Source organism: Pelophylax lessonae, assembly GCF_965119305.1.
Source record: "Pelophylax lessonae genome assembly, chromosome: 5".
NCBI classification, from domain to species: Eukaryota; Metazoa; Chordata; class Amphibia; order Anura; family Ranidae; genus Pelophylax; species Pelophylax lessonae.
This window is the reverse complement of record NC_138772.1, coordinates 547,116,183-547,135,024: the sequence shown is the minus strand read 5'-3', so window position 1 is coordinate 547,135,024 and position 18,842 is coordinate 547,116,183. Positions and strand designations below refer to the sequence as shown.

At 46.2% G+C, this 18,842-nt stretch overlaps 1 protein-coding gene across 1 annotated transcript; it reads left to right on the top strand.

The window, feature by feature from the left end:
• Nucleotides 1–586: 586 nt before the first annotated feature.
• Nucleotides 587–2,212, top strand: LOC309555526 (E3 ubiquitin/ISG15 ligase TRIM25-like; the record flags this gene model as incomplete). Its single annotated transcript, XM_082257594.1, has 1 exon — nt 587–2,212. One exon carries the CDS (start codon nt 587–589, stop codon nt 2,210–2,212), a length of 1,626 nt encoding a protein of 541 aa, XP_082113720.1.
• Between the last annotated feature and the right edge of the window lie 16,630 nt (nt 2,213–18,842).

Sequence of the window (18,842 nt, the reverse complement as noted above, 5' to 3'; positions counted from 1 at the left end):
ATTGGACACTCCTACTAAGGGTGTTGTGTAGGGTGACCAGACAGTCCCCGGACCGAGGACACTGTCCCTGGACCAAGTCTGTCTCCGGTTTTGGCCGCCCAGTCCAACTCTGCGCCGCGGTCACTGTTTTTCTCCCCCTGCAGTGCCGATCTTGCCCCAGTCCCCCAAGCAGTGCACAGTAATTGCACACACACTGCTGTGCTGGATAGAAGGAAGAAGCAAGGAGGGACTGGCCCAGACACTCAGGGAGGAGCTTCATTGGCCAGAGCACAACCGACCATTGGCTGCAGCCTGCAGAGAAGCTACACGTGACCGGCGAGCCAGATCCACATTGTTGAGGTTATTTATTTGCTATCTACAATATGTTTTACAAATAAAGATTACATAAATAAAAAAGAAAAAACTGAGACCCCTTTCAATATTTTGGAGGTTTAGTAGTTGTAATCTGTTCTCCTTTAATATGCATTACAGTGTTTGTGCAGATAACATCTGCAAGACTAGCACAGCCCCACCCTGTACATAGAACTATAAGATGCCCTTCAGCTTTTCAGATTTTCAGTTTAATTCCTCTCCTCTGCTGTCAGCGATGGCGTCTTCTGATCTGAGACAGGAGCTGGACTGTTCCATCTGTCTGGACATTTATGCAGATCCTGTAAACCTGAGATGTGGTCACAACTTCTGCCGGGTCTGTATCGATCTTGCACTGGATGAACAGGAGGGGTCTGGACTTTATTCCTGTCCTCAGTGCAGAGAAGAGTTCCAGGATCGGCCTGCACTGCAGAGGAACATAACACTGCGTAACATAGTGGAGACTTTACGATCTACTCATCTAGATCATCAGGAGACTGGAATTTTCTGTACTTACTGTATCCACTATCCTGTACCTGCTGTTAAATCCTGTCTTCATTGTGAAGCTTCTCTGTGTGATAATCACCTGAGAGTCCACAGCGAGTCACCAGAACATGTCCTAACTGATCCCACCACTTCCATGGAGAAGAAAAAATGCTCCATCCATAGAGAACTTCTTAAATATTACTGCACTGTGGATGCCGTCTGTATATGCATGACCTGCAGTTTGGCTGGAGAACACCATGGACATAAGATGGAGACTCTGGATGAGGCCTCAGAAAACAAAAAACAAAAACTCAAAAATATTCTGCAGGGCATGATTGCTAATAGAAAGGATATTGAGCAAAAAGTCGAGAGTCTGCAGGAACGTAAGAGAAAATTACAAGAAAAGTCATCTGGTGAAAAAGATAGAGTCACTGCCCTGTTCATAGAGCTCAGGAGACAGTTGGAAGACCTGGAGAAGAGAGTCCTGAGGGAGATCTCCAGCCAAGAAGAGCGGATCCCATGGTCTGATCTGATCCATCAGCTGGAGATAAAGAAGGAGGATCTGTCCAGGAAGATGGGGGACATTGAGGAGCTGTGTAACATGACTGACCCACTGACTGTCCTACAGGAATCAGACACAGGGGACTTGTGTGATACTGAGGAGGGAGATAATGAGGACAGAGAGAGACATGATAGACTCCTCCATGATGGATGGGATCTGGATGTGGCTGGAATCTCACACACATTACACACAGGATTATCTGATATGATAAAAGGGGTAAATGTATTCCTCAATATACAGGAAGCTTCAGACATATTACTGGATGTGAACACAGCTCATAATAATCTACAGATATCAGATGACATGAAATCTGCATCTTTGACAAATATATACCAGAACCGTCCACAAACACCGGAGAGATTTCAGAATTATTTTCAGGTATTAAGCAGTCAGAGATTTTCCTCAGGACGACATTACTGGGAAGTGGATGTTAGTAAATCAGGATGGTGGTATATCGGGATGTGTTATCCCAGTATAGAGAGGATGGGTGAGCAGTCAGCTATTGGAAATAATAATAAGTCCTGGTGTTTGTACAGATATAATAATTGGTTTTCCATTAAACATGACAAAAAAGAGACCCAGTTATCTGGCAATCTCTCCAGTAACAGAGTCAGGATCTATGTGGATTATGAGGCCGGGCAGCTGTCCTTTTATGACCTGTGTGACCCGATCAGACACCTCCACACCTTCACCACCACCTTCACTGAGCCCCTCCATGTTGCGTTAGTTTTGGGGACAGGTCATGTGACTATATCTGGGGAAGGGGCGGCTGTGAGGAATTATAATGCAGCAGGATATCTGCCCAGAATCTGCTGATAATACAGAAATATGAATCTCATTCCCTACACCAAATTCTTGGCACTAAAAAATCTCAGCACTGAATAGCGTAACGGGATCATTTCCAATAGCCAATAATATGAGTTAGAGTTTTTAGTGGCTTATTTAATTTTAGGGGTTAGATTAGAACAAGGACATAAAGTTAGGAGATAAACGGTTAGGAATTATCTATTTAACTGAAGAGTTAAAATGTATCTAAATCCAGAAACCAAAAAAACATCGCACAGTACAGATTGCCAGTTCTTAGATCTGGTGGCTGCATTTGTTGTCTTTTTTTGGGCTTTTTTCCCTTAGTTTTTCTCTGGTGATCCTGCCAGTAACAAACTTCCTGTTCTCTGGTGACAACTCCCACTCCCTGTACTGTATTTATGGAGTAGCATTGTTGCCATTCTAGCACAGGAAATGTTAGGATGACCTAACACTCCTCTTTTACCTAAAATAGAGATGGAGGTGCTCTATGCAAAGATGATAGCACTGCTTGAGATGAGACTGCAGACTACAACAGCTGTTTTTATGGTATACTGTATAACTTTTATATATTTAAAGAAAGAAATGATTGAAATATATCACTCTGTGTGTAACACATCTATATAAAATATATGAGTTTCACATTTTAAATTAATTTACTGAAATGAATTAACTTTTTGAATTATTGAAATAAATGAACTTTTTGATGATATTCTAATTGTATGAGATGCACCTGTACATATATATATATATATATATATATATATATATATATACACACACAGTATATATATATATCTCTATATCTACAGGTGCATCTCATAAAATTAGAATAAAAAAAGTTAATTTATTTCAGTAAATTAATTGAAAAAAGTGAAACTCATATATTTTATATAGATGTGTTACACACAGAGTGATATATTTCAATCATTTCTTTCTTTAAATTTTGATGCTTACAGATAGTGAAATCACAAAATTTGAATATTAATTACATAAGAATAATAAAAAAAAAAAAAAAAAAAAAAAAAAGGATTTTTAATACAGAAATGTTGGCTTAGTGAAAAGTCTGTCCATGTACAGTATAGGATGCACTCAATACTTGGTCAGGGCTCCTTTTGCATGAATTACTGCATCAATGTGGCGTGGCATGGAGGCGATCAGCCTGTGGCACTGCTGAGGTGTTATGGAAGCCCAGGTTGCTTTGATAGCGGCCTTCAGCTCGTCTGCATTGTTGGGTCTGGTGTCTCTTATCTTCCTCTTGACAATACCCCACAGATTCTCGATGGGGTTTAGGTCAGACGAGTTTGCTGGCCAATCAAGCACAGTAATCCCATGATCATGTGACCAGGTATTGGTAGTTTTGGCAGTGTGGGCGGTGCCAAGTCCTGCTGGAAAATGAAATCAGCATCTCCATAAAGCTGGTCAGCAGAGGGAAGCATGAAGTGCTCTAGAATCTCCTGCTAGAGGGCTGCGCTGAATTTGGACTTGATAAAACAGAGTGGACCAACAGATGACATGGCTCCCCAAATCCAGACAAGGCTGTCCAAGGCGAGGGAGGTGGCCTAAGAAGGCAGGATGACGTCACAAAAATATCGGCAATATCGGCCAGTTCCGGGGCCGATGCCGATATATTGGGAAAGTGCATATCGGCCCCCGATATATCGGCCTTGCTGATAATTGGTCTATATCCCTAATATCTATATATAAAATCTATTTAGAAATGTAATGTAAATACATTTAATAAGTTTTAATAAGTACATGCATGCATTAAGTATTATTTTTGTGTTACTAGTACAGCTTTATATGATAATATTTGTGTTTAGTGTGTTGCTTTAATTTAAAGTTGTGTATTGAGGGCTGTTGCAGGGCAATGAAAAGGGTATGTCTATACAAAGATCCTTATTATTTCACACTATGGGGTCTATGTATAGAAAATTCACTGAATGACAGTGAAACACATTTACACAACTCCAACTAAACTTGTCGCATTCTGTGTGTTATATAAGTTTTTCATATAATTGAAGCACCCTCTAGTGGCCATAATTGTTTTTTTTTTTTCAATACCTCTATCGGGAGTAAAAACACATTTTTTTCCCCACTAGATGGCGCTTTGATCATATGAGCTAGATATATAACACAGACTGCAGCAAGTTTTGCTGGAGTTGTGCGAATATGTGTCACATTCATTCAACAAACTTTTATACATAGATGCCATAATATGAAATAAGAGTGATGGAGTAAATTATGTTATAGAGATGATGGGAACACATGGGACCTTATGTATAGATACACTATTTTGTCAAAAGTATTGGGACGCCTGCCTTTACACACACATCAACTTCAATGGCATCCCAGTCTTAGTCCATAGGGTTCAATGTTAAGTTGGCCCACCCTTTGCAGCTATAACAGCTTCAACTCTTCTGGGAAGGCTGTCCACAAGGTTTAGGAGTGTCTATGGGAATGTTTGACCATTCTTCCAGAAGCCCATTTGTGAGGTCAGGCACTGATGTTGGACGAGAAGGCCTGGCTCGCAGACTCTGCCCTAATTCATCCCAAAGGTGTTCTATCGGGTTGAGGTCAGGACTCTGTGCAGGTCAGTCAATTTCCTGCACCCCAAACTCGTTCATCCATGTCTTTATGGACCTTGCTTTGTGCACTGGTCAAAATCATTAGGTTAAGGGGGGATAATTGTGTGGGATTGGGCTTGGCCCCTTAGCTCCAGTGAAGGGAACTCTTAAGGCGTCAGCATACCAAGATATTTTGGACAATTTCATGCTTCCAACTTTGTGGGAAGAGTTTGGGGATGGCCCCTTCCTGTTCCAACATGACTGCCCACCAGTGCACAAAGCAAGGTCCATAAAGACATGGATGAGGGAGTTTAGGGTGTAGGAACTTGACTGGCCTGCACAGACTCCTGACCTCAACCCGATAGAACACCTTTGGGATGAATAAGAGCAGAGACCGCCTCCAACATCAGTGTCTGACCTCACAATTGCGCTTCGGGAAGAACGGTCAAACATTCCCATAGACACACTCCTAAACCTTGTGGACAGCCTTCCCAGAAGAGTTGAAGCTGTTATAGCTGCAAAGGGTGGGCCAACTCAATATTGAACCCTATGGACTAAGACTGGGATGCCGTTAATGTTCATGTGTGTGTAAAGGCAGGCGTCCCAATACTTTGGTAAATATAGTGTATGTCCTCAAATAGCCAAAGGGGGGCAGTGGAGTCTAGCCATCAGCCTGTGGACCACTGAGGGTCGCTGAGAAGCTTTTAAAGCACTCTGAACGCCAACCAAAGCTCCTGTCACCAAACAAAATGGTAAGCTTACCCTCTTGTTCACATGTTCTGTTTTTGCTTTGCTTCAAAAAAAAATGCCCCATCTCGCTTTAGCGGTGCTTCAAAGCATCTTCAAAGCTTCTAACTTCAGCTTGTTCAATTAGGCTTTGCCAATAAATCTTAAAAGCTGATTGGTTACCATGCACAGCTGCACCATATTCTGTGTGCACCAGTTTTAGTAAATCTCCCCCAATATGTAGTCTGTAAATTGTAAATGGAACATCCAGATATGTGCCTATTAATGGCTGAAAATCCATTCCTGGAAGAGATATACCCCATATAACCTGGTGATTGCCGATGACTGAACTGTGACACTGAAAATCTACATCACACTCCTCCTACTGATCACAGCGTATGAGACAAAGTGAAATGAGTGTGTCCTCCCCATGGAGCGCTGTGACCACCACCACATACAAATGTAACTGATTACCACTGACCACACTTCCCAGTCATCTGTGTAGTGCATTGGTCTCCAAATTGCAGCCCCGGTGGCCAGATGCGGCCCTTTGCTTGCTTTTATCCGGCCCTTAGGGTTCTATTTTATTCACTGACACCACAGTTCCTCCCATTGACACCAATGATGGGGCACTATTTCTCCCATTGAAACCAATGATGGGGCACAATTCCTCCCAATGACACCAATGATGGGGCACAATTCCTCCCAATGACACCAATGAAGGGGCACTATTCCTCCCACTGACACCAATGATGGGGCAATATTCCTCCCACTGACACCAATGATTGGGCACAATTCCTCCCATTGACACCAATGATGGGGCACAATTTCTCCCATTGACACCAATGATGGGGCACCTTTTCTCCCATTGAAAACAATGATGGGGCACTATTCCTCCCACTGACACCAATTATGGGGCACTATCTCCCCACTGAAACCAATGATGGGGCACTATTCCTCCCACTGATACCAATGATGGGGCACAATTCCTCCCAATGATGGGGCACTATTCCTCCCACTGACACCAATGATGGGGCACTATTCCTCCCACTGACACCAATTATGGGGCACTATTCCTCCCACTGACACCAATGATGGGGCACTATTCCTCCCACTGACACCAATGATGGGGGCACAATTCATCCCACTGACACCAATGATGGGGCACAATTCCTCCCATTGACACCAATGATGGGGCACTATTCCTCCCAATGACACCAATGATGGGGGCACAATTCCTCCCACTGACACCAATGATGGGGCACTATTCCTCCCACTGACACCAATGATGGGGCACTATTCCTCCCACTGACACCAATGATGGGGCACTATTCTTCCCACTGACACCAATGACTGAGGATTGTTTACTCTTACTGACGCTGGGACATTTTTTACTCCTGATGGCCACAGTCTGGCCCCCCTAAAGTCTGAAGGACAGTAAACTGGCCCTTTGTTTAGAAAGTTTAGAGACCCCTGGTGTAGTGCATCTTTTATACCGGATCTGTAACATCTGTATCATGTCCGTCAGAGGGTATAGATGTCTGGGGGGGGGGTTCATATGAAACAAGACAATGGGTGTTTGTCTTAAGGAAAGGAGCTTCCACATGTCAGTAAATGCACCAACTGTCAGTAAGAAGAAGAAGCAGGAAGTCATCTGTCAGTAAGATATGTCATAAGGATAAACATGACATCCCATAGGAGGACACATAACAGGAGCTGTAAGGTTTATTATCTGATTTATTACCTTGTAAATGTTTTTATATATTTCTTCTCTTTATAGTGTATTATACATCCCATATCATATAAAGAATATGTCAGTAAATCTCGGTGATGGTCCATATATCTGTATAAATACACCAATAAAAATATCAGAAGAGATTGCTGTGATGTGATGTTTGATATTCTGTGACAATTGGTGAAAGTAAGACAGGAGGTGGTAGTAAGGGAAATGAAAAGAGCCAATTTCCTGTTGGGCAACTGATAGAAATTATTCAGAGATAACAAAAGGCAAAACATATGTGTATAAATATGTAACATTTTTTCTCCCTTTTCTATAAGTGATCACATTCCCTCTGTTCTCAGCAGCATAAGAGGTGGGGGAACTTCCCAGTGAATGGCGGGGGGGGGGGGGGTTCTCACTTCCTGTTTTTTCTATGGGACAGGAAGAGAAAGTAAATCTCCTCACGTGGACACAGATGGCAACAAATAAACTGACAGGGACTATAACCCTCCCTTCCAAAATAAAAACAGTTTTGCCGATAGTTCTACTTTAGGAATAATTTGGGTTGTTTATTGCTGTTCTGTTTAAACCGCAGCAAAGATGTTGCAGGAGTAGAAGACCACCATTGCTTGGCTTGGTCCAGTATGACTGCCTTGTAATATAAGGGGATGTTAGGAGTATCAATTCTGGCTTGTGACCAGAGGCATAACTAGAACCTTCAGGGCCCCCGGTGCAAGATACCATGAAGGGCCCCCCGAACCCCTTCTCTTCAAGCCTGGGGCTCTTCCCACTGATCCTGGGGCCCTTTACTCTCGTTGCGGGGCCTTTATTACGGTCCTGCAGCGGGACCCTTTCACAAGTTCTGCAGTGGACCCCTTCCTGCCATCTTGTGGCCTCCCCACGGTGCTGGAATGCCAGGGCCCGGTTGCAAGTGTGACCTTTACGATCCTGGAAGTTCTCCCACTGGTGTCAGTAGTTTTTATTTTTTTGCTATTTTAATTGTATTATTTTTTATCATTTTATTTTATTTTTTTACAATGTCACTGACTATGACTCTGTCCATTCAGAAAAGGAAGGAGCTGGTAAATTACATATTTACCGACCCCTTCCTGGTTCTCTATTGTGACACATCCCCTGCAGCAGCCGGCAGGAGAGGGGAAGGAGGAAGCCTGCAGCAAAGTAGGGGGGAATCAGAGGAGCACACAGGGGCCCAGAGACAGCAGAACACAAGTGAACTGAATAGGAGGAGTGGCGGGGGCAGCATACAGAGGAACCAATCTCCTCCATTTTCCTCCTGCAGCTACAGGAGGAAAAAGGAGGACAGAGATTTCTCTACATGCTGCCCCCGCCGCCCCTCCTATCCAGGTGTACCGGGGAGCTGCACAGGCCCCCTGGAGCATGGGGCCCCGTTGAAATTGCAACCCCTGTAGTTATGCCTCTGCTTGTGACACAGGTGTACATAACATGGAATCTCAAATACATGGATATTTCTTTTCCCATATAAAGGAATTTAGAAGAGACTAAAAATAATGAAGTTATGTACAGAATATTGGAATAGAAAGAGTATGAAATATTATTAACATGGTGCAGGAGGAACATCCTAAATAGCGTTATACATCCAGTCCATGAAGCTCTAGTTGAACAGAGGTCCCCTTCCCACAACCCCAGAACACTCCTTTGCCTGATCTCGATCCAGCGATGTGCACGACAGCAGCAGCCTGGGTCTCTCCCTCCTCATTGGCTCAGACACAGCAGCTAGAGCCATTGGCTGCTGTTAATCACAGCCAGTATAGAGGGATGCACACACAGACATTTTGAAGCTGTAAGTGGCATAAGCGTTTTCAAGCTGCAAAAAAACCCCAGGGTCAACGCATTCTAAGGACCGGCGTTACAGCTGTAAAAATGTCTGACGCTGCTAAAGGCTGCTGAACGTTGCTTATAAACAGTGATGGGAATAACGGCGTTAATAATTACTTTTTCCCCAGTAGTAAAGCCGTTAACGTTACTGACAAAAAACGTGCGGCGTTACTATTCAGTGGCCAGCAGTGCCCGCTGGATGTGTATACAGTAAGCTTCGGCTATTTACAGAACATCCCTGTGCTGTAATACTCTATGTACCACGCAGAGCCAAACGCGGCAAGTGGTGTATTCTATTAATGCATACAAAGCCTGCTCGGATTGACTGAGTCAGAGAGGCGGGCTTATAAAACCTTTGCCAATCCGAGCAGCCCGATCAACGCATTCCTGAACCTTGCACCCCGTACAACCCATTCCTGAACCTTGCACCCAATACAATGCATTCCTGAACCTTGCATCCCAAACAACACATTCCTGAACCTAGCACCCCATACAACACATTCCTGAACCTTGCAACCCGTACAAAGCATTCCTGAACCTTGCACCCCGTACAACACATTCCTGAACCTTGCAACCCGTACAAAGCATTCCTGAACCTTGCACCCCGTACAACGCATTCATGAACCTTGCAACCCGTACAACGCATCCCTAAACCTTGCACTCTGTACAACGCATTCCTAACCCGATAGTTACTTTCCCTGGTAATTAGTTACTTTTTTAATGATGCAACTCAGTTACTTTTTGTGCGAAGTAATGAGTAACTGTAACTAATTCCTTTTTTTTACGGGACATGCCCAACACGCCCAGGTGTGTTTTTGCAGCTGGCGTTTTTTTGGGGTCTTTGGAGGCAGGCAAAACATCTGAACTTCTGTATAGGGTTATATATACACACACACTTATATGTATTTTTACACATACACATATATAGGTGTGATAGGAGCGGAGACATATTGGTGTTCATTATTTCACTAGTGCAAGCATAGTGTTCTGCTACTTTCACACCTATATATGTGTATGTGTATATATACAGACATGGGTGTATGTATATATACCCCTACACAGAAGTTCAGATGTTTTGCCTGCCTCCAAAGACCCACAAATAATGCCCAAAAAAATGCCTGCGCCAAAAAAAATGCCCAGGTGTGTTCTTGCAGGCGTTTTTTTTTTGGGCATTTTTTTGGGGTCTTTGGAGGCAGGCAAAACATCTGAACTTCTGTATAGGGTTATATATACACGCACACTTATATGTATTTATACACATACACATATATAGGTGTTATAGGAAAGAAGCCATATTGGTGTTAATTTGCGCAAGCATAGATTTCTGCTATTTTCACACCTACAGTGGGTACGGAAAGTATTCAGACCCCCTTAAATTTTTCACTCTTTGTTATATTGCAGCCATTTGCTAAAATCATTTAGGTTCATTCTTCTTCCTCATGAATGTACACATAGCACCCCATACTGACAGAAAAACACAGAATTGTTGACATTGTTGCAGATTTATTAAAAAAGAAAAACTGAAATATCACATGGTCCTAAGTATTCAGACCCTTTGCTCAGTATTTTTTTTTTTTTTGAAAATCTTTTTATTGTACAATAAACAAACAACAACAATACAACAAGGTGCAAGGAGTCTTCCATTGGCACATGGAGGTGAAATCAAATAAAATAAAAGGGTCACCCACGCAGGGGCACTCAACATGTTATTCACGGTATAACAGCAGAAGAAGCACTCAATAAGGCACAGATTCGTCAAAGCTACATATGGGGCGCCGAGCCCATCAGCTAGGAAAGCAGGGAATCCAGCAGGAGGAAACAACAGACTAAACCCCCACCCGTGCCAGCGTCTCTGACGTAGAGTCTGAGAGCCAGCGGGCCCACACCCTGTCATGCTTCTTTGGACACCCCCTGTGCTGATAGGTGTCCCGGTAAAGTGGGATCGCTAAGTCCACCAGCGTCCTCCACCGCTGAAACGATGGGGGAGACTGCTGTTTCCAGTGTAAAACAATATTTTTCCGGGCATAAAAGAAAAGGAGACCCATCAAGGTGCGGTCCGCCACCCTGGGAAGTAGATCATCAAGAAGGCCCAGAAGTGCCACCGCAGGCGTGGGATCAAAAGAGGTCCCCAGCACCGCGTTGGATACCTCAAACACTCGCAACCAGTAGGGCACAACATTCGGGCAGTTCCAGAAAATATGAAAGAAATCGCCCGGGGCCTGGCCACAGCGCCAACAGTCCGGGGAATGAGAGGCGCTCATCCTGTGCAGGCGATGGGGGGTGAGGTAGGTCCTATGGACAATTCTATATTGAACCATTCTGTCCCTGAGGGAGACCAGGATTTTGAAGGGGGTGTCCCAAACCTGTAACCAGTCCTCCGTGTCCATGTCCGGCACATCCCGGGCCCAACGAGAGTGGAGGCCCGAGAGCTCCGGAGAGAAGACCCGAAGGAGATGGGCGTAGAGTACTGAGGCGGCACGCTCGGAACAATCGAATCGGAGAACCCTCTCCAAATCCGACTGCACCACCTGCGCAACCCCCCGCGGGAACTGGGCCCTGAAGGCGTGGGACAACTGCAAATACCTGAAAAGGTGGGAGGGAGGTACACCCCTCGAGGTAATCAGTTGGGCAAGTGTGGGAAGGGCAAGATTCGAAGACAGATCCGAGATCCGTTTTACGCCATATTTTGTCCAACCCGCCGGGTCCGGAAGGGAAAATAGGTGAGGCAACGTGGGGTTGAGCCAGAGAATTTCGATGGGTAGCCCGTCTGGGCCCGGGGCCTTACCGCCCGGGATCGACTTAATCACCACCCGAACCTCCTCCTCCGTAACCGGCCCAACCAAGTCCGAGCGCTCCGCATCTGACAGCCAACCCAACGCCACCGGGTCCAGAAGCCGACACAGATCCTCCGGCCGGAGATCCGAGGGGAGAGTAGTAGAGTACAACTTAGTGTAGAATTCCTGGAAGGCCCCCAAGATCTCCTCCGGGGAGGTAAGGGCCCCCCCCGCCGGGGAGGTCAGCTCCGGGACCAAGGTGAGCGAGGCATCTTGCCGAGACAGAGACGCGAGCAACCGCCCATTGCGATCACCATGTTCGAAGAATCGCTGTTTAGACTGGTAAGAGGCCAACCGGGTAATCTCAGACATATGTAAATGTAACGCACGTTTGGCTCCCTGCAGCAGCTCGAAGTTGGAGGCCGAGGGGTCCCCCCCATAACGGGAGGAGGCCAACTCGACCTCCGCCTCCAGGGCAGACACTGCCGCCGCCTGCTCCAACCTTACCGCCTTGATGGCCGAGATGTAGTGACCTCTGGTAACCGCCTTGAAGGCGTCCCACACCACCTCCGGGGAGGAAGTGTTCGCATTTAGATCCCAGTATTCCCAAATCATCTTGGGCGTCTGTGCCGCCACGTCTGGCTGATCAACCCACTGAGCTCCCAAGCGCCACATGGACCCGTTACGGTCCCAACCAGAGCGCAGCACCACCTTGAGGGGGCTATGATCCGACATGCCACAGGGCAAGTATTCAACCTCCTCCACATCCGACAAAAGAGTCTGATTGGCAAAGCCAAAATCTATTCTAGACGAGGTTTTGTAGGTCGTGGAGAAACAGGAGTAGGCCCTCGCCCGAGGGTGCTTCCAACGCCACACCTCCTGGACCCCGGCTGCAGAGGATCAATGAACCAGGTCCCCTGAAAACGCCCGCGGGGGCGCGGGCCTGTCCAGGTCAGGAGAAAGTATGGCATTGAAATCCCCCATCAGGAGCAATTTCGCGGGGCTATAGTGGGAGATCCGGTCCAGAAGCGTGTACAGAACATCTGCCCTGAAGGGGGGCGGGACATAAACACCTACTATCACATAGCGCTGTTGCCACATGGAGAGCACCAGGAGAACATACCTGCCTAGGGGGTCAGTATGAACCTCCTCAATCACACACGGTAAAGACTTATGCAATAAAACAGAAACCCCCCTGGCATAGGAGGAATATGAGGCATGGAAAGCCCGGTGCACCCAGGGTCTCTTCAATGACTGCAATTTGCTGCCCACCAGATGAGTCTCTTGAAGAATAAGGATAGAGGGGTTGTGTTGTTTCACATATTGAAAAAGGAGTGCCCGCTTGAACTTAGAATTGAGGCCCCGGACATTCCAGGACACCACCGAAAAGGTAGTTAGCCTAGGTGACGCCATGACGAGCGTACAGGAGGAGAAACCGCCCCAGTGACCCGCAGATAACCCAGAGCATCAGGGGAGCAGCAAATATTGAGAGACCCATGCACCAACACACAGAACCAACAACAAATAAACAGTTAAACCACCCCAACATGGGGAGCACGTTACCCAGGCACATTGTGCCTATCCTACCGTTCCCGGGCGCCCCCCAAAAAACGTCGGGGGGGAGCTCGGGGACAGTTTTGACCCAAAACAATAGAAAAAACCTGGCAGGGCTAGAACTGGACTAGCCTACCATGGGGACAGTCCCGTGGCCTCAGCCACCGCAAAAATTGAGGGAGGAAGGTGAAAATCAAAAGGGGGAAGCTGGAGTCCAAGTCACACAGCAGTACAGTTGGCAGCAGTTCCGACACGCGGGTCCCGGCTCCACTCCAGTGAGACATCGCCATTAACAACAAGGAGTGGCAGGATCAGAGATATGAGGGTCGGCACCGACCATGGGAAGGGGGGGGGGAGAACGGGGCTGCAGGGGGGGACCGGACACTAAAAGGAGATAAAAACTGGAGATGCAGGGAGAAGGGATAGAAGGCCAGTCAGCCGCAGTGCATAGTCCATGGGCAGATCAGTGCTGGGATGGATGAGGAGCGGGACAGGAGTCAGAGGAGAGGGAGGGGGAACACAAGTCAGAGTGGCAAGCATGGGAATGCAAATGGAAGGGGGGGGACCAGACACAGTACCTGGAGCAAGGCTGGCCAGCCGCCGGGGGCATTGCAAAGAAGGGGGTGCAGCCCCGCTCAGGGAGTCAGGGGGAGAGCCCAACGGACATCCAACCAGGCCGCCGCCGCCTCCGGGTCTTCAAAAAACCTGGTACGATCTCCATCCACCACCCGGAGCTTGCTGGGGTACAGGAGGCTGAACTTGATACCCTTGTCCCGGAGCCTCTTGCGGATCTCGGTGAATTGGCGCCGTTTCTGTTGGACCTCCTGGGAATAGTCGGGGAATAGCATAATTTTCGAGTTCTCATATGTTAGGTTCCGCTTGGCCCTGGCAGCAGATAGGATCCGGTCCCTGTCTCGATAATTAAGCAGCCGGAGCAGGAAAGGCCGTGGCGGAGCCCCCGGTATCGGGGGGGTCGGGGGAATCCGATGTGCCCTCTCCACCACAAACGTGGGAGGCATGGCCGGCAGCTCCAGCAAAGTTGTCAGGAAGGCTTCCGCGAATTCCGCGGGGTGGGGGCCCTCCGCGCGCTCCGGGAGGCCCAGTATGCGAAGACGGTTTTCCGTGTCAATCGCCCGGTCCTGAAGGGCCCTGACCTGTAGTTGCAGGGCACGGAGCTCTCCGGAGTCAGCCCGGGTGGAGTCCTCCAGGCGGGAGATGCGGCCCTCCGCCTCCGTCATCCTGGACCGGAATTTGTCCAGATCGTGGCGGATGAGGCTGATGTCCGTCGCCATATAGTCCATCTTCACTGTGAGGGCATCCTTGCAGGCTTTAATGGCCTCCAGGATATCGGATGGAGACGGATCCGCCGAGCCCCCGGCCGCCGCCACCGTCTGAGTGCCCGTGGACATCGTTGGAGAAGCAGGCCGCGCTGCCAAGATGGCCGCCGCCGGACCCCGAGGAGATGAAGAACTGGATTTCTTCCCGGATCGGAGCCTCCCAGGCGGCAGCGGAGGAGCCCGCGGGGTACCGCCCCAACGTCTGGAACCCAGGATGTGTGAAAAGGGGTGCCGAGAGGAGATTAAGGCTCGCTGGAAGGGATTCAGGATAACGGTAGGAGCGGAGCTCAGGTACAGTGCGACCGCTCAGCTTCACATCCCGGCCACGCCCCCCCTTTGCTCAGTATTTAGTAGAAGCCCCCTTTTGATCTAATACAGCCAGGAGTCTTTTTGGGAAAGATGCAAAAAGTCTTTCACACCTGGATTTGGGGATCCTCTGCCATTCCTCCTTGCAGATCCTCTCCAGTTCTGTCAGGTTGGATGGTAAACGTTGGTGGACAGCCATTTTTAGGTCTCTCCAGAGATGCTCAATTGGGTTTAAGTCAGGTCTCTGGCTGGGCCATTCAAGAACAGTCACGGAGTTGTTGTGAAGCCACTCCTTCGTTATTTTAGCTGTGTGCTTAGGGTCATTGTCTTGTTGGAAGGTAAACCTTCGGCCCAGTCTGAGGTCCAGAGCACTCTGGAGAAGGTTTTTGTCCAGGATATCCCTGTACTTGGCCGCATTAATCTTTCCCTCGATTGCAACCAGTCGTCCTGTCCCTGCAGCTGAAAAACACCCCCACAGCATGATGCTGCCACCACCATGCTTCACTGTTGGGACTGTATTGGACAGGTGATGAGCAGTGCCTGGTTTTCTCCACACATACCGCTTAGAATTAAGGCCAAAAAGTTCTATTTTGGTCTCATCAGACCAGAGAATCTTATTTCTCACCATCTTGGAGTCCTTCAGGTGTTTTTTAGCAAACTCCATGCGGGCTTTCATGTGTCTTACACTGAGGAGAGGCTTCCATCGGGCCACTCTGCCATAAAGCCCCGACTGGTGGAGGGCTGCAGTGATGGTTGACTTTCTACAACTTTCTCCCATCTCCTGACTGCATCTCTGGAGCTCAGCCACAGTGATCTTTGGGTTCTTCTTTACCTCTCTCACCAAGGCTCTTCTCCCCCGATAGCTCAGTTTGGCCGGACGGCCAGCTCTAGGAAGGGTTCTGGTCGTCCCAAACGTCTTCCATTTGAGGATTATGGAGGCCACTGTGCTCTTAGGAACCTTAAGTGCAGCAGAAATCTTTTTGTAACCTTGGCCAGATCTGTGCCTTGCCACAATTCTGTCTCTGAGCTCTTCAGGCAGTTCCTTTGACCTCATGATTCTCATTTGCTCTGACATGCATTGTGATCTGGAAGGTCTTATATAGACAGGTGTGTGGCTTTCCTAATCAAGTCCAATCAGTATAATCAAACACAGCTGGACTCAAATGAAGGTGTAGAACCATCTCAAGGATGATCAGAAGAAATGGAAAGCACCTGAGTTAAATATATGAGTGTCACAGCAAAGGGTCTGAATACTTAGGACCATGTGATATTTCAGTTTTTCTTTTTTAATAAATCTGCAACAATGTCAACAATTCTGTGTTTTTCTGTCAGTATGGGGTGCTATGTGTACATTCATGAGGAAGAAGAATGAACCTAAATGATTTTAGCAAATGGCTGCAATATAACAAAGAGTGAAAAATTTAAGGGGGTCTGAATACTTTCCGTACCCACTGTATATATGTGTGTGTATATATACAGACATGGGTGTATGTATATATACCCCTACACAGAAGTTCAGATGTTTTGCCTGCCTCCAAAGTCCCCCAAAAAATGCCCAAAAAAACGCTTGCTACTAAACCGGCAAGGTGTGAAAATAGCAGAGCCATATCCCTGTTCTATATTGATTCTAATACAAATGATCTTTTTTTTTCTGGTTCTGGACATGCTACAGAGCTGAAACTTCACAGGTACACTTTTTAGACCCCCCCAGACACTAAATCAAAAGAAATATTTTATTTTTTTATTTTTTTTAATTTTTTCAATAATTGGCTCTCTATCAAAAATGACAATTTTTTGTGTGATTAATAGTCCCTGGGGCATGACCCAGAACCCGAGGCACTTTTTAGGGGCATTTATTGGGTTTTAGGGCTTCAAAATGGTGTTTTTTGATTACCGAAGTTCGGGTCCCATTGATTTCAATGGGGTTCTGAAATCCGGGCCGAACTTTCGGGAAGTTCGGATGTTCTGGCCGAACCGAACTTTTGAAAAGTTCGATCATCCCTAGTCTTGAATGCTGGTCTGGCCATAGGACAGAGGGCTCAGGGTTCCAGGTTATATTCATCTGGGAATCCAGACATAAGAAGCGCTTTAGATCACTGTAAAAGTGGTGATCCACAGTTTATGGTAAGAGGCCAACTATTTATGTGGTGAAGGTGTAGGCTAACTTTACTCACCAAGCGTCAAGTCTCATTCTACACATCAAAGGGTGGAGGACTATGATCTCTTCTTTACTATGAATGACTAAAACACATATGGACTTCATGTTGATTGGTTGAAACATATGTGGACTTCACATTTGCCATCATTATATGAGTGAAATCCCCAGACACGGGCAAGTCCCGGTACCGCCTCGGAGATCAGCCGCAAGTGCTGATACTGAAGTCCCTCACCATACCGGCAGAACAATCCACAAACAGCACAGATCACCAAAAAGGATAGAAGCAGCTTATATAGTGTATTAACTCCTAAAACTCATTAAATAAATTATATTTCACTTACAGATGGATATTGCATAAGTGGCTTGAAACGGACATGAAGCAAACGAGAAGCTTGGCCGCCTGCAGTGCGGACCGAGCTATGTGACGATAAGGTTGCTCCACCCGATGTGTTTCCCCTAAAACATGCGTCAACTGGGATTGGAGTACAGCCGGTATTGTCACTAACAGCTTTAAATATTCACAAGGGGAGAGGCTTCCTGTCGCACGCCAAGGTGCCCGGAAATATAAAAATAGCCACTTCCTCTTCTCTTTTGTCACATATTTATGATAAAAAAATTAATATAGAATCAGAAAAATGTTAAAAATAAATTAAAATAATCTTAAAATATGAATAAAAAAGTTAAAAAAAAAAAACTGAGACTGAAAAATCTCTCAGAGTAGAAACACTTAGGCAAAAACTCCTTATGTGTTCAACGGGAAAACTCTCACCTGAACAAATAAACCAATTTAGCAATAGCACATATTACATGTTAAAACCAAAAGAGTCATTCTGGACATTAAATAACTAAAGTCACCAAGGGCAAGATTAGTTATTATTAATGAAAGCGTTTATGTCCCATTCCACATTCAATCCTAATGGCTTGTAACATTTGAGGTCATATATCCATTGCGTTTCTTTTTTGGAGATGGTCCTTCTTATATTATCCCCTCTCCAATGTGGAGTAAATTTGTCTATCAATAAAAAGGAGTAGGTATAATGTAACCCACTCACCCAGCGCTGACAGCAGCAGCTACTATTCAAAGAAAACTGTATATATATAAAAAGGTGCAACAATGCTCAAGACACAAAAGAACAATAATTACACTAGCAGTGCTTGCATATCCTTATAAATAAATAAATACTTAAAGGAACAATCCAAAATGGTGAAAATGCTATGTTGATACGAATGGCATGCGCACTCGTAGTGTATACTTCTATGAAATAAAGTTCATATAAAGTTCATAAATGAATAGAGCTGTATCTCTTTCTTCACCATGGTGCAGTATCAAATCAAACTGGACCACCTTCACCTCACCAGCGTGAATCCCTGGTGGTAATGGACACTCACCAAAAAATGAAATTTATGGAGCCTTTGAATCACATATGTGCTTGCAACGCCAGGGAAATATCTCTGCACTCTGTTCTAGATCCTCCAATCCCCACAGAACCAATACCTCCAACGCTCACAAGCTCCGTTTCCAATGTAATACCATGTGAATCAGAGAAGGGGACTCATAGCATGATACAGTAAGGCTAGAGTTTTATTAATAAAGCAACCCCCTTCCCCGTTACATATGCACTCACATAAATAAATCCAACAAC